Source organism: Pseudorca crassidens, chromosome 1, assembly GCF_039906515.1.
Source record: "Pseudorca crassidens isolate mPseCra1 chromosome 1, mPseCra1.hap1, whole genome shotgun sequence".
Classification (NCBI taxonomy): Eukaryota; Metazoa; Chordata; class Mammalia; order Artiodactyla; family Delphinidae; genus Pseudorca; species Pseudorca crassidens.
This window is the reverse complement of record NC_090296.1, coordinates 132,450,021-132,465,382: the sequence shown is the minus strand read 5'-3', so window position 1 is coordinate 132,465,382 and position 15,362 is coordinate 132,450,021. Positions and strand designations below refer to the sequence as shown.

The following is a 15,362-nucleotide window of genomic DNA, read 5'->3' as shown; positions in this document are numbered from 1 at the left end:
TTGGATGATCTTTGTAAAGAAATGGGTGGGACAACTAGAGAGCTACAGTATGAGGTTGCCCAAAGAGGGCTTCAGAAGAGCAGAGACAGCATAATCTATGAAGATGAGGAAATTGAAGCTGACAGAAATAACAATCTTCTCAGTCTCATTTTGGTTTTTGATTTTTGTTTTTGACACCATTGAAGGTGGATTTGGAAAGGGAATTCAATTAAGTCTTTAGGAAGAAAATAAATCCATATCTGTCCTTCCATGGAGTTTGTGTACTTGAAACCCTTCCTTGAACTCCTTTCTGATACAGCAAAGCCATCTAATGCTAAGAACTATGCGGGACAGAGTCAAGTGAAGTAGGCAGCTGCTGGCACTGCCTTTCCTCAGAGAACTGAACTGTTCCTGGAAACTTAGCATATAGGGATGCCTCTTTACAGTAGTTAGGAGATACGGTGTGTATACACATACACATAACTACAGTTTTCAAATAGAAGGCTCCTATGTTTAACCATGATTCTAATGTAGAACTTGAGTGTTTATGAAATGGGTTCTTTAATATCACTGCCTGTGATTGGAGGTAGGAGTCTTATTTTGGGGAGCTACTCGCTGAATTCAGTTTCTTGCCAAAGAACTTTGACTTAGGAGAAAAGCAGTTTTTTATGGGGCTTTTTAAAGGAATGTCAGATTACAGCCTCTTCAAAAAGTGACTACAGAAGCTATAGTAAGGATGACTTAAATCACTTGTAATACTATCAAAATTATTAACACTCGTGGAGGGTGTTCTTTTTAAGAAGAAAAGTTGTATCAAGAAAGAAGGATGTTCCTGCTATAACTATACCATGACAGCTGAATGACAGATTAGTCTACACACAGAAACTCTGTTCCCACTGCTGTCAGTGAGGAGGTGGGGAAATTAATAACTTGAGCCTTATGCTATGAGACTTAATAGAGGCCTTGAAACATGAATATTTGTTGTTGATTCAATATAGCTCTGTTGACTAAATAGCTCATAAAGATCTGACTCACCTCTGGGCTTCTGAAAATTTAGGAAAATACAAAGAAAAGGGTTTTTTCCTGTAAGACTTTTTTACTAGGTTTACTGGTTTCTCTTGCATAATTAATAAACCATTATTCAGTAATGTTTACAACTTATTTAATGTTGAATAATAGATACAAGTACTGTGAGGTTGCCCATGTACAGACTGACTATGGAAGAGCATTTTTTAGTTAGCCCCCAGGAAGTGCTGTGTCAGCTAAACTCAATGTCAGGAACTTCTGTAGTTTAAGAAAACAAAAGTTGCGCCCACGGTGGCAGGTGGAATTTTTGAGTGTTAATTTAGAAAACAGTGAATGAATTCTTAGCTAAGAACAAATGACATTGAGATTTATGGAGTATCCTGGTGTGTAAACTACCATGTAGTAAACCCCAAAGTTAGTGAGAAAACAGCTTCCTACCAGTGGATAATTATTTGTGTTTCTAAATCAGTCCCAGGGTTGTTCCTTGGACATTCTAGTAGTGAAGTATTTATTTTCTCAGGAGAAGTTATTCTGTGTGCCAAGGACGTGTGCTATGAGTGAAATGACAGCTCCTTTATTGCTGTGGGTTATACCCTATAACTTTGATAGGGATGTAAAACTGGCCCTTTATCACATAACAGGAGATCACTCCAATTTTTTGTAGTAGCTGTAGTCGTTTTTCCTTTGTAGGAGCTGGATACATTGTGTAGGGGAAAAAAAAAAAGTTTATTCCAAGTATTGGTGCAGTTTTATTTAGAAAGTAGCTTGTAGGCATTTTCAAAACCCATGTTGAAATCTCTTCTTTTGTTGCAAATGGCATATAAAAGACACAAATTTTTAACTACACTTGTTTTTTCTATTACTTCTCATTCCTGCTTTCTTTGTATCTGCTTAGAAGGTCAGGAAAAGAATTGCTGTTTACTGTTTTTCAAGGAAATACTTAAGTCCACAAAGTGAAGCTATTAGAACTTCAACTCTAGGATGGAAACCAGATGGAAACCAATTAATAATTCCTTAATCTCAGACTTAGAGATGCATGTAAACTGTACTTTACTGAACCATGGAATGTATTTGATCTGCAGCTTGAAGAAGTACTGCCTTGAGGTCATTGTTTAATGGGAATAGTTTGCAAAGTTTGTAGCCTTAAATACGTTTCAGTGCTAAAATACTTCTTCTGGCTCAGACCAGAAGTCCCAGAGGTTGGAATCAGTCTTATTTTTGAGTCGAAGGTATCTTGGCTTTCCAAGGAGGGACCCAAACATGCCATTAAAATCGTGTTCTGTAGAGACTGTTGGGCAGGTCTCTAATCAAAGGCATAATGAAAAAGGAGAAAAGAAAGGCTTGAAAACAAGGTCCAAAAACTAGTAGTGGGAAGAAATGAGAGAGAAGTATTCTGTTAACTAAAGTTTATATGACCCTATTTCAGGAGCAAAGTTGTAACTCTGCAATGTATATTTGTTCAAGAAAATGGATGTGCAGTCCTCCTTTTTGAGCTCTATCTTTTTGCAAGTATTTATAAAAAAAATTTTTCATCCTGGTGCTGCTTACTCATCTGACTTTTTCCACTGTCTTAATGATCCCCTCTACTTTATTTTTTTTATCATATCAGACCTTTACTCTTGCCTTAAGGTTTTCTTAGAGCATTAACAGGATTATTTAATATGGCTGACAGGATTATTTAACATGGCTTCTACAGTGTGGGCAGACATTGACTTTACTATGCTAATATATGAAGAGAAAAGTTCACCTAGAGTAGGTGAACTTTAAAGGGACAAATGTATATTTTTCTCAAAGTTTTGGAATAGGATTTTGGAGTAGGCAGTGATTAATATGAAAAAGTGAACCTGTTTTCCTCAGATATCAATTTTAAAAAAGAATTGCTGCTTATTCTTAAAAAGGTACAGATGTGAAACAAAAATAAGTAGTGTGAGGGCTAGATTCATGAGCGGAATCTTTGCCAGCGAAGTTTTTGTTAATTTGGTTTTCTAAATAGTGGCAAGAATGTATGGTACAAGCAAAGTCTGGAAGACGTTGTCAGTTGACTTTAAAGCAAGAATCTGGAGTTTCTGTCAGTCTTAGTTTTCAGCCAAGTTCTTAAATTTGGGGAGAGGGAGGACAGGTCCCAGTCCAGCTGAGCAAGAGCTGAAGGTAAGATGCAGAGTGAAGATGTTTTGCTCTCCGCGCTGGCTGCCCTGGCCTAGAAGATGTGTTGCTGTAATGCCCAAGCCTGTGCGGGACAGTCAGCGTGAAGGCTCCTTCTCTAGGATCTTCTCTGAAGGAATTCTTGGTATTTCTTGCAACTGCAGCCCTAAATCTGTAAGTCAGACCTACCCCATCTTTTAACAGAAGCCAAGGAATATTTTGTTCATCATTTATCTCCTTGTCATTGTCTCCTGACGTCACACCTGGATGCTTGGGCATGCCCGTCCTCAGGTGCCTACTGCACCCATGCTGCCTGCTAAGGTAGTGTCACTTCCTACATTATGTGGGAGTGCCCTGCTTATATGGAAATGATCTGTTAAGGGAGGCTGCCTAACTAACGTCATGGTGAAGCAGGCAGGCATGCTTTTAAATTCCAGCTCTACCATTTAATAGCTGTATGATCTTGAGCTTAGAAAAGCTATTTAATTTGTCTAAGTCTCAGTAATGGGGTAATATTAATACCTACTTCATAGCACTTTTGTGAGAACTAAATAAGATTTAAAACACTTCTGTCACTCATAAATACTACATAAGCACACAATCAATATAAACTTTTATTGTTTGACTAGACTGTAAGAAAGGGTTGAGACAGCTTATGTCTTATACCCTAAGCATCTAGCACAGTATCTTGCCCATTGCTTATAATAATTTCTTTATTACTTGACTGTGCAACGCAAGTAGAGATGCTAATGCTTGAATATTTAAACCAACTGCAGAGGAAGCCTTCAGTCATTCAAATTCATTAAAATCAATTTATTTTAATTTAACAGTTGATGATCTACTGTGTGTAAAATATCTTATTAAATTCACTGTGAAATCTTATTTGGTAAAAGTTGAATATATCAGGGAGACGCAAGAGGGAAGAGATATGGGGACATATGTATATGTATAACTGATTCACTTTGTTATAAACCAGAAACTAACACACCATTGTAAAGCAATTATACTCCAATAAAGATATTAAAACAAAAAGTTGAATAGATCAGAAAGAATATGATTATGTAAAAGATTTAATGGAGTGTGTGTGTGTGTGTGTGTGTGTATTTAGAGAAACTAGCACTTTAAAAAATTCATTATTCTGAATAAGTAGTCAAAAAGTTCTCTTTGTCAAACGCATCATGTAGGTAATTTAATTAGTTTTAAAGATAATTTTGGAATACACTGTAAATTACTCTGAATTCATTGTGAAGAAACCCAGTTTTTATAGTAATTAAAAATGTAATTGTGACTAATAATCTGTCTGATTTATTGAACCACAATAATTGGAATTACATTGATAGAGCATTCCAAACAACCTGTTTTGATCTATTGCTTTCATGTGTGGTTTCTATTACCCCATCATTTTGTTGAAGAGAATACATCATTCACCTTTTGATAAAATAAATGAGTTTCATGCTGGTTAGTGTGCAGTAAACAGATCCTATTTGGTCTGGCGCATGCTGTCATTCTATGCTTGCTTTTACAGTTACAGTTAAAAGAGCAACAGCCTCAACACACAGGAGGTTTTTGTTCCATCTTCAGCCATGTGGACTGCATATGCCGGGGCCTTGAAGTTTAAGGAGAGAGAGAGAATTGGAGTTTATGCAGGACTATTAGCTTTTGCTAATTTTTAAGTAACAATACTTTGATCTATGAGTCTGGAAGAAAAAAAAGGGAAACATTTTAGACACAGTACACCACTTTAAAAAGCCACATGAAAAAGTTCTTTGTTGCTTTAGCATCTTTGCAGATGGACAGCTTCCTTGCTTTACATAGTTCACATACTTAGCAATTTTTGCACAGGAACTTAAAAAAATATTACTGCATGATATATTTATTGAAAACTGTTGGTCCATTGAAATTAAGAGAAGGAAGAAACAAACCACCTTATTAGCTAGTAGATTAACGGTCTCTTCCAAAGTTAATTATTGAGTGAGGATTTTCTTTTTTAAGAATAGAAGAAATAGCTCAAAGCTTTTTCATGCAGAAAGTACTTATATTTCAGCCTCATTATGATTAAAAATGCCATTCCTTTGTGCTTGGGGTTTTGCCAGCTGACGGCTTTTTGGCAAGAGCACACTCTCACAGCCGTGCCTGTGTAGCCTGTGACCTTGCTGGGTGTTTAGTTGTCTTAGCCTTGCCAGCAGGCTGTGCTGTGTCAGCTAAAGCAAGGGTTGCCTGGTTCTCTTTAGAATCATACACTCTGTTTTGTGATCTTCACTTTATATTCAGGAGAGAGAGATAAAAGACTAAGATGTATTGAGTACCACTCTTATGCAAGGGACCAAGCTTGACATTATATACATTGTTGCATCTTTATAACAAGCTCATGACATAGGTATTATTATCTTCATTTCACAGAGGAGTAACAGGCTTGGATCATTTGAATTGGAAAGCCAGGTTTTAGAGGTCTGACTCCAAAGCCCACTACATCTTGTAATTTCAGTACTGCTTTTTCTTACTCTATTTGAGATTGTGTTATTTGCAAAGTTTAAATGTTTGTATTAAATACTCATGTCTGTGTGATAATATACTGGCTAATGTATAATAGATTTGAACACAGCTGATTTGTGTTTTCTTTCAGCTTCAGTAGAAAGTAGTTCATTCCATTACGGGCATGTATAAAAAATTATATTCCCCACACAAATTGGTCAGGAGGTATAAACAGAAATCTTTGGAATATTGAAAACCTGAGATAAGGTCTAAACCAAATAGCATTTTAAAATCATCAACTCTTCATTTTTTTCCTATAAAACTAGGATAGGAAAGAGGACTAAACCATATAAGAAGTAGCAAGTGCCAAATTTTATTTAACTTTGTATTATGATCTTTGCATGTAGCCTCATTTAATTTGGACAAGCTCTTTTGTGTATATTAGAGGAGAGAGGTATTTCCTCTGTCATGTCCCATTTTGTGTCCTTGGCTCAGGGAGATGAATTACTGTCTCTAGAGGCTGTTGCCTCCAACTCTTTTCTGTGCAGTTAAAGTATAGAAAAGAGTACCTTTTGCTGCATGCCAAAGAGAATTCTCTCTTAATTGGCCTTCTACTGTAGGCCACACTTCCAAATGTGTCACTAATAATGAGAATAATAATAACTGCCATATACTGGAGAAGGCTGTATGCCAAGAATTCTGCTTGATAATTTATGAACTTTGTTAGTAGTTTTCACTAAAATTAAGGGACAGCATTATTTTTCTCTTTATACAGATGAGGAAACTAAGGACACACATTTAGTAAATAGAAGAATGAAGATTCAGACCCGAGTTCTCTGACTCTGAGAGTGTGTTCCTGCTCCATTAATTAGTATCCTATACTCCTTACTACTGCATAAACTCAAGTAAAGAATCTTTCCCTGAAACCCCTGTAGGCTCTGACAGTCATATCTGAGACCAGAGCTCATTTATATTTTATCAGTGTAGTTTCAATTTTTTAAAAATTCCAAACTTTTCTATATGCCTTTAAAGTCTGCAGACTTCTATATGTGATGAAAGGATTTGTATACAGTCAGAGAAGTAGTGAAAAAATATAAAATAGGAATTTTTAATGTAATTTTGAGGTCTCTTTCATTGCAAGTAGATTCTGATATTTCTATGTATATTTTTTCCATCTATGTTTTATAAATTTGTAGCCTTTTATACCAGTAGAGAAGTTTATACATGTTTACTAAAGTAGCAATACATATTATTGTGGTAATTATGTATTCTTATGCTTAAAAAAACATACTGTATAGTGATTTAAATTTTACAGATTACTTTCACATTCGGTTTTAACAACTTGGTAAAGTTGAGGGGTTAGGCACTATTATGCCATTTTAACATATGTGCAAACTGAGGCTCTGATCACATGGCTAATAAGTGAAAGAACAGACACATAAGATATGAACAGACAATTCACAAAAAAGAAACTATGTAAAAATGGCCCTCAGACACATTGAAAAATGTTCACACTGATAATTAGAGAAATACAAATTCAGAATGACAGAAATTTTTAAATAAGACAACATGTTTTAAAACTTGGTGAAACTGTGGGAAAACCAATGCTCTCATACATTGATGAAGGGAATGCAAATTGGTGTAACTCCTCTGGAGGGAAATACCAAAGAATCTACACATGTATTTACCTTTTGACCTAACAAGTCCACTCCTAGGAATCTATGATGAAGGTATACTTCCAACAATATAGTTGTATACGTATACATGAGTTAGTATACTTACATATGTTTTGTAGATCTTTCTACTTAGGGATCCTAGAAGCAATGTCATTCCCATAGTAATGAGCACACCTAGCACTCAGATCTTGGTTTCTAAACACCATACCCTATTAAAAGGAATTAAGGCTCCTTGGAGAAGTAATTGATTTCAGGGCTATAACAGGGAAAATACAAGCTGAGCTGGGACTGTCTTGTGGTGCCAGAAAGTATGATGATACTCAAAAAAGGATGAAAACTTGTTGAAAGAACATAAGGACCAATTTTAAGTGTTCCTAATTGCCAAAACTGAAACATTTTAACCACTACAATGAACAATAATGGTATTGGGTTTTTAGTCCTTACAATAAAATAAATATCCATGAATCCATACTGTTATAAAAATCAAATAAATGGGGGAGAAGGGATGGCTCTTCCTTACAGAAGAATTCCAGTTAATAAATGTAGACAGAAAGATGGTAATCGAAAATCACCACTAAATGAATACCGTGTAATAATTGTTGCAAACAAGACCCATTGATGAATGCTAAAATTAATGGGCAAAACTTTGAGAAGGAACAGGATATTTACATAGTCTTGGGGCTGTAGTAATCTGAAGACTTGACCTGGGACTTGGGGGAGCTGCTTCCAAGGTGGTTTACTCACATGGCTGTTGGCTGGCAGTCTCATTTCCTCTGCTGGAGGGCCCTCATGACAAAGGAGTTGTCTTCCTGAACAAGCGATCCAAGGGAGAGAGCAAAGAGGAAGCCACAATGCCTTTTGTGACTTACTCTGAAATCACAAAATCACACAGCAGTTCTGCTTATTGTGTTTGTTAGATATATTACAACCACCACACTGGGAAAGGGCATCTCTAGCTAGTAGGCCAGTAATTTTTTTTTCTCCCTAAGAGTTGCCACTTCCCAGTGCTTTTGTTGCCTGTTCCCAGTGCTGCCAATTTTGGTTCCTCTTTTTGTAACTTGCCCCAGTGCTATTCCTGGGCAAGAATACTGTGATAGGACTTGTAGTGGAAAAGAGGAGGTAATGTTCACCTTTTCCTACCCATTTCCATGGCAAACCCTTCCTTACCTCAATCTTATATTATCCCCCTCTCACTTAATGTAACAAATTATCCAGAACCCATCTGTGAAACAGAGACTTTATACAAGCCTCTTAATAGCTGTGATCATATTATATTACAGTTATCATTTTTCATGTCCGTCCTCAATATCATATTCATATCTGAATCCCCAAGGCCTACCATAGTGCCTAAAAGGTCCTTAATGGGTGAATGGGTTTTGTTTTGAAATGTAAATATGCTTAAGAACCACCTAATTTAGCTTTCTGGGCCTTTGTCTTTCCTAACTGTAGAAGGACAGGGGAAAAAGAGAGCTCCTTCAGCCTATTTCCTATTTTCACAAGCAGAATTATAGTTTGAAACTTTTCAGAGATTGAAAACTTTTCAAAGATTATGTTCTTACTTCAGGAGGCAGAGGGTTGGCAAGGCTACTGAGGATTCTGTTCTGTGCCTCTGTAACGATGAAGACAAATAGCTCTACCCTGTGAGTGATAGGAGTGGAAAGGAAAGCTGGTCGAACAATCTTGGGCACACAGTAGACAGGAAGGGATGACCTCGGCACTTGGAAGTGTCTCTGCTGCCTGTGATGGCCAGAGAGCACCTTCAGTACTTTGTGCTTTGTTTCCTCACTGAATCCTCCTCCAGTCTTTGCTCCCCCCTTGTCCGGCTACTTCTGCGAAACTTCTGGATTCTCCCTCTTTCTGGCATACTTGTTCCTATTGCAGATTCTTCTCTTTGGGCTCCCTTTCTCACCTCTTCCCATTCCTGGTACAAACCAATTCCTGTCCCGGCTTCCTGGCTTGCAGGTCTTGTCCATCCGTCTGTACCTCACACCTCACTGAGGACTGGGATTTGGGGTTCCCTTTGCTTCTTCCTGCCCCTGCAGCCACGGGCAGTTCCATCCATTCTTAGATCCACCTGGCTCCTGAGGCCCGGCCCAGCCAGGGTCAGATTGATCCCTAGCCCTCCTTTACCCCTCCTCCCATCTTTCTGCCCAGGGGAGGTGAGACACAGTAGGCTGACCTGCCAACTTAGTTTGTGTAACACTTTTTCCTATGGAGAAAAATGAAACTAAATAAACGACCTATAACAAACTTAATAAATAAATAGAAATTGTTTATTAAAAGTCATAGAATTTTTATGTGGGAAGGAAATCTAATAATATTTCATTCCCAGTACTCATTTTACAGCTTAAATGCTCAAGGTTCAGGTGGGTTGAGTAATTTTTCAATAGTCATGTTTTCTGATGTAGAATCTCATATTACAGCTGACATAAGTTCACACCTAGTTAAATCTGCAACACTTTTTTTCTTCCAGAGTAGAAATTTGAATTATTCTAATATTATGTATTAAATTTTATGTTTCACATTATATTGGTGTATGTTTATAGGAATTATAGCACTTTTCTTTCTAATCCAGATTTAGGTCGATCTCGAGAACTACAATATGTGTACGTGGATAACAACATTCATCTGAAAGGCTTGCCGTCCTATCTGTACAACAAAGTCATCGGGTGCAGTGGGTAAGGCTGATTTCACATTTTATACTATCACTCACCTCTTTTGCTAGCTTTGTTTCTACTTCAGTATTTAGTCCTGATAAAACTCAAAAATAGATGAACTACTTTTGATAATCCTGTTCAGTTTTGTTTTGGGGCTTAATATGTTAAAACAAATACCCTTAAAAGTCAAGAATATTGAGCAAGCAATTTAGAGTATTGTACTTCAAGTTTAGTTAGTAAGCTGTAAATTTGGTCAGTAAGTTGTTTGTTATTTTCCAGTCAAAAGAAAAATTAATCTATGCATACCATTATAAGCTCAATAGTATTAGTCACAGAAACTGGAGGAATCTGCATTAACGTAAAAGCTTTTCTTTCTCTGCGCTCCATTGCAGTGACAATTTTACCACATTAGTATCTAGGACTATACCAATTGAAAATATTTAGAGCTCAACATTTGAAATAGTCCCTCAATACAAATCATGATTCTAGCAACCAAAACGTATGTTTCAGTTAATAAGAAACGATAGGCTTTTATTTTCAGAGCAGCAATGATCTTTCATTCTCAGTTAGGCTTTTAGAAAGATGGCTTCAGCTTCTCCTTCTATAACAGTGAGAAAGAACCAACCCTAAAGTGGTTCCCAGAGTGGCATGGGCTTAACACCGGACAACTCAGCTGCCAGAACCTGCTTTTGACTGGCCTCACTTAAGCAGCCAAAGGATACTTGGAACACCTTTGAGGGTACTTAGCCAGCATGTTGACTCTCTCCTTATAATTTCAAACATCCTGCGTAACCTGGCTCATACTGTATGTAGTTCTGGCAAGGAAAGGGATGCCAATAAACTTGTGTGTAGCGACAGCCACTCCCCTGCTGGCATGGCTCTGGGGGATGGGCATTGAGCAGTGATTGCTCCAGAGAGGGTAATCCTAGTGGCCTTCCCCTAAGAAAAATTATACAGTTGTTATCTTGGGAGAGCCCTAGATGAATTCAGTGCCTGTATAGGCTGATGAAATACAAGCCCAGAGACATATTCCAGAACCTTCTATGAAGCATAGAAAATAGAATATGTAATGGAGTTTTTAGCTCATTGATTTTTCTACAGCTGATCATGTGACAGCTACGATCCTACTCACTCATTAATCATAATGAGTTTGTAAAAGATCTATAATATAGCCTAATTTTTCCAAGTGGTGAGTGAAATACCCTCAATTACCAAGATACACGGAATGATGCAAGTAGGCTCCAAAACTGAAGGCAATTTTCTTTCACCAAAGCCTTCAGAGACTGCACTGAAATATGATTTAAATCTCTACCACAATTAAAGAATAGCTCTTACTTGAGGTAAAGAGCCTTCTTCTTTGGTGTTTAGACATGGATATTACTGACTGCCAGAAAGTTCTATTTGTGCAGAGTAGAGAGATAGTATATTTTATTTTATTTATTTCATTTTTGGCCGAGCCGTGCAGCTTGCGGGATCTTAGTTCCCTGACCAGGGATCGAACCTGGGCCCACGACAATGAAAGCACCAAGTCCCTACCACTAGACCACCAGGGAATTCCCTTTTTTTTTTTTTGATATATTTTAATTGTTGACTTGGTATCTGGTAGCAGAGGTAGTGAATTTTATGAGAGTTCCAAATCTTTGAGAAAACAGTAAGGCAGAATATGCAAATTACTAGCAGATAGTCTACATTTTTTATTATTATTAGCATCTTCCTTTGGTAGTAGTAATAAGAAGATAAATAAAATTTTTAAAAAGACAGTTATCAAACAATCAGTTTTCTAATATTAATAGATTTTGGAGTGTTGGCAGTCCCACATACAAATAAACAGTGATCCAAAAGGTATTTTTAATCTGTTGGTTTAACTCAGAATGCATTTCTTATAGAAGCGGTTCTGGTGGTTATACTCCTAGCCAGCTCATTAAAAGGTCATTTAACCCATTTTACACCCCCCAAATTATACTTACTTATAAAATATTTCTGTGGCAAAAATGTATTCAGAATTCTAATACATGTGACTGTTGAAGTCTTGGCAACAGAATTTAGGGGCTCCCCTTCTTTTATCTCTTTTATCTGTTGTATATGTGCAAAGGGACTCTCCCATTCCAAGTCAAAGTGGGGGTGTTTTGGGAAAAGGAGGGGCAAGGTCTAGAACAGGGTTCTAAGGTAAATCTTATATAAAGAGCATAAGGGTATTTGAGGCCTAGAAAGTGTACCTTTTGATTCTGAACAAGGATCTTGGTTCGGTTGTTTATTCAGTGCGTATTTATTGAGCAACTACTCTGTTTGGTCACTGTCTAGACAATGGACATACAATGTAGGAGCCAAACAATTCAAGTACCTGCCTTCCTGGACCTCATGATCTAGCTAGGGATCCAAGTGAACAGTCAATAATTAAACAAACTCAGTGTTAATTCTCTCCAAGGAGATGATACTTAAGCTAAGCGTAGAAGGATCAGCACACTTGGTTCTCCACCACCATCACATGTTCTTTCTAGCCCAGAGGTAGGTCTGGAATAAAGAACACATCAGCTCCTGCTGTACTGTGCTTTCTCTGAAAGAATTGTATTACCCTTCTCTGATTAACAGTCTAAGAAAATTAGAGCAAAATGAATACAGCTTTAGGGACCTGTGGCATGATATAAAAATGTCTGACATATATATATATAATTCACATCTCAGAAGGAAAATAGAGAACCAGGTATAAGGCATATAAAAAGATATAAAAATAGCTAATAACAAATGTTGCACAGTTTCAAGCAATCTCAGAAGTCTCACAAAATTATCTTTGATATTCATAGAAATGTGAATAAAGTTAGCTCCTCCTTATTCTATGTTCATTTATTTGTCAAGTAATTATTGAACTTTAGCAAGTCAGCACTGTGCTAATAATTGTAGAAAAGATAATTTAGATGTTTATCCTGATATATAAAAATAACTAATACAAAGAATAAATACCCTAAGAGAAAAGTAGAGTGGTGAAAATTTAGAGCAGGGGACTGCCTCTTTATGTCCTAGCTTTGAAGTCACACACTGCCATTTCTATTATATCCTATTGATTACACAGGTTAACCCTATTCATTGTGAGAGGGAACTTCCAGGAGGGGAGCAGCATGGGAGCCATCCTGGAGGATGGCTGTCACAGATTCCTTGCATTCATGCTCTTTGCTAGCCTCTTGGAAAAGTATAATTTTTATTTTGTCTGGATTTTTCTTATTGTTACCACAGAAACAAATGTCTTCCATTCTTCTATATTTTACCTTGAAAGAGAAGTCCCTCCCATGTTAGAACTTTAAAAAGTGGTAATTGGCACATTTGCTTACTCAGGAGAACTTAATGTTAAAAGTGGCCCAATACCAGAGTTATTTTCTCAGTTGTCTGATTATGAGAAAAAGAAACCAAGACACTGCTTTGCTTTGTGTTATATAAATAAGCAATTATAGCTGGATTTGGGTACAAATTGGATAAATGATTTGGTTAAATGGTTTGTTAATATAACCACTCAAGGTAACAGAGTTGTCTTTATGAGAAATGCATTCAGAGTTCTGAGTTAAATCAGCATACTAGAAAATATCCTTTGGCTCACAGTCCATTTTTGTGTGGGGGCTGCCTACACACAAAAAACAAACTGTACTAGATACTTGAACCACACCTCCATGTGGCAGGCACAAAGCAGCCTAGCTACATATTAAAAAAAAAAACTGAGGTATGATTTGAGCTGTCACTCAAGTGACAGAGTTTGTTGTTTGATTCCAATGTAGTAATTAATTGCTTATTAAAACAAAAATAGTGACACTCCTTTTAAGTTTTAGAGGAATATAACAGAATCCAGAGTATCCACAATATAACTTTCAAAATGTCCAGGGTACAATCCAAAATTAAGTAACATTTGAAGAATAAAGAAAATATGACCTAGTGTCACGGAAAGTAAAAACTTTACTTGATGAGTTTAACACAGAATGGTATAAGAGAGGAAAAGTCAGTGAACTTGGAGGTAGATCAATAGAAATGATTCAGTCTGAAGAACACACACACACACACACACACACACACACACACAAAGACTGAAAGCAAGAATGAACATCAGCATCATCAGGGACCTGCCAAACAGTACAAAAAAGCCTGATATTTGTCATCGCAGAAGGAGAATAGAGAGAAAATGGGGTGGTAACAACAAAATTGTTTGAAGAAATATTGTCCAAAAATTTGCCAAATATGATGAAAGACATAAATTTACATTTTCAAGAAACTCAGTGAACTTAAGTAATATAGATTACAAAGAAAACTGTACCCAGTCAAAGCTGCTGAAAACCAAAGATAAAAAGAAAATCTTGAAAGCAGCCAGAGAAAAATGACAAACTACATACAAAGAAATAATTCAAAAGACCATTGCCTTCTCATCAGAAATTTTGAAGGCCAGAAAACAGTTGAATGATATTTTTAAAGTGCCAAAGAAAAACACCAGTCAACCTAGCAACCAGCAAAAAATACCTTTCAAGAATGAAAGTAAAATAAATGCATTCTCAGATGGAACAAAACTAAGCCTTAAAGAGGCTCTGCCAAGAGGACAGACGTTTTATCCAAACCAAGGCTTATTCTATCAGGGTGACATAATTTCTTTCCTTCTCCATATCTACTTTTTCCCTTTACTTTTCGTCTTATTTTAAGCTGAAAAAAAAAAACTTTTTTGCTAAAAAGGGTTAATCTGGTAGCAGTTCCCCCAATAATGAGCATGTGGATGACAGTGTATTTTCTGAAGTATAAAAGACAATTACTTGCGTTCTTTTGGTAAGGGAATTGAAACTAATTCTTTACTCTTAACACTTTGGTTGGTGGCATGGTAAGTTTGAAAATGCATATGAATTAATTTGCTACATCACATACATGTTTTGGAGCATAATCTCCGTGGCAAAATGATGTTACCATTCATTTAGCTTGTTTAGGTTTAAATGCTGAATGGCAGCTCTGAAAACATTGAGTTGAAAGGGAATTGTGATAATTGTTATAAATTATTTATGTAACTAAGCCAAGGGTCCTAACATTTATAACAGACTTCAGCTCATTTTAATAACTCACTTAAGGGTTCAGATGTACAATCTTTTTTGTAACCACCTCAGCATTTATTCTAAAGTAATAAAAACTATCGAGTTAGAAATCAAAGATGCCAAGGCTTAACAATTGCCAGCTACTAGTTATTTCATTTTATTGTGAACTGAGCGTATCATGGAGCTTCCATCCCTCTTTACTGACAGTTCATTTCATGATTACTTCTTATTGAGATGAGCGACACTAGCTTTCAAGACAGGTACCTTTCCAGCCTTCTCTCCCATTTGCTGTTCTCTTCCATGGACCTGAGAGTCTGGCCACTAGAACTGTTGTGTAACCCCATCTGCCCTGTGCATTCACAGAG

At 36.7% G+C, this 15,362-nt stretch overlaps 1 protein-coding gene across 8 annotated transcripts in view; it reads left to right on the top strand.

Annotated features, from left to right (window-relative positions):
* Nucleotides 1-15,362, top strand: part of LRRC28 (leucine rich repeat containing 28) — a 183,756-nt gene that overhangs the window by 125,619 nt on the left and 42,775 nt on the right. For 4 of the 8 annotated variants that reach the window (XM_067756006.1, XM_067756048.1, XM_067756027.1 and 1 more), the window contains 2 exons: nucleotides 9,871-9,973; nucleotides 13,020-13,136. In XM_067756006.1, coding sequence (XP_067612107.1) covers nucleotides 9,871-9,973; nucleotides 13,020-13,136 — 220 coding nt within the window. The remainder of the gene's footprint in view (nucleotides 1-9,870; nucleotides 9,974-13,019; nucleotides 13,137-15,362) is intronic. The other 4 variants (XM_067756069.1, XM_067756037.1, XM_067756058.1 and 1 more) reach the window with 1 other exon arrangement.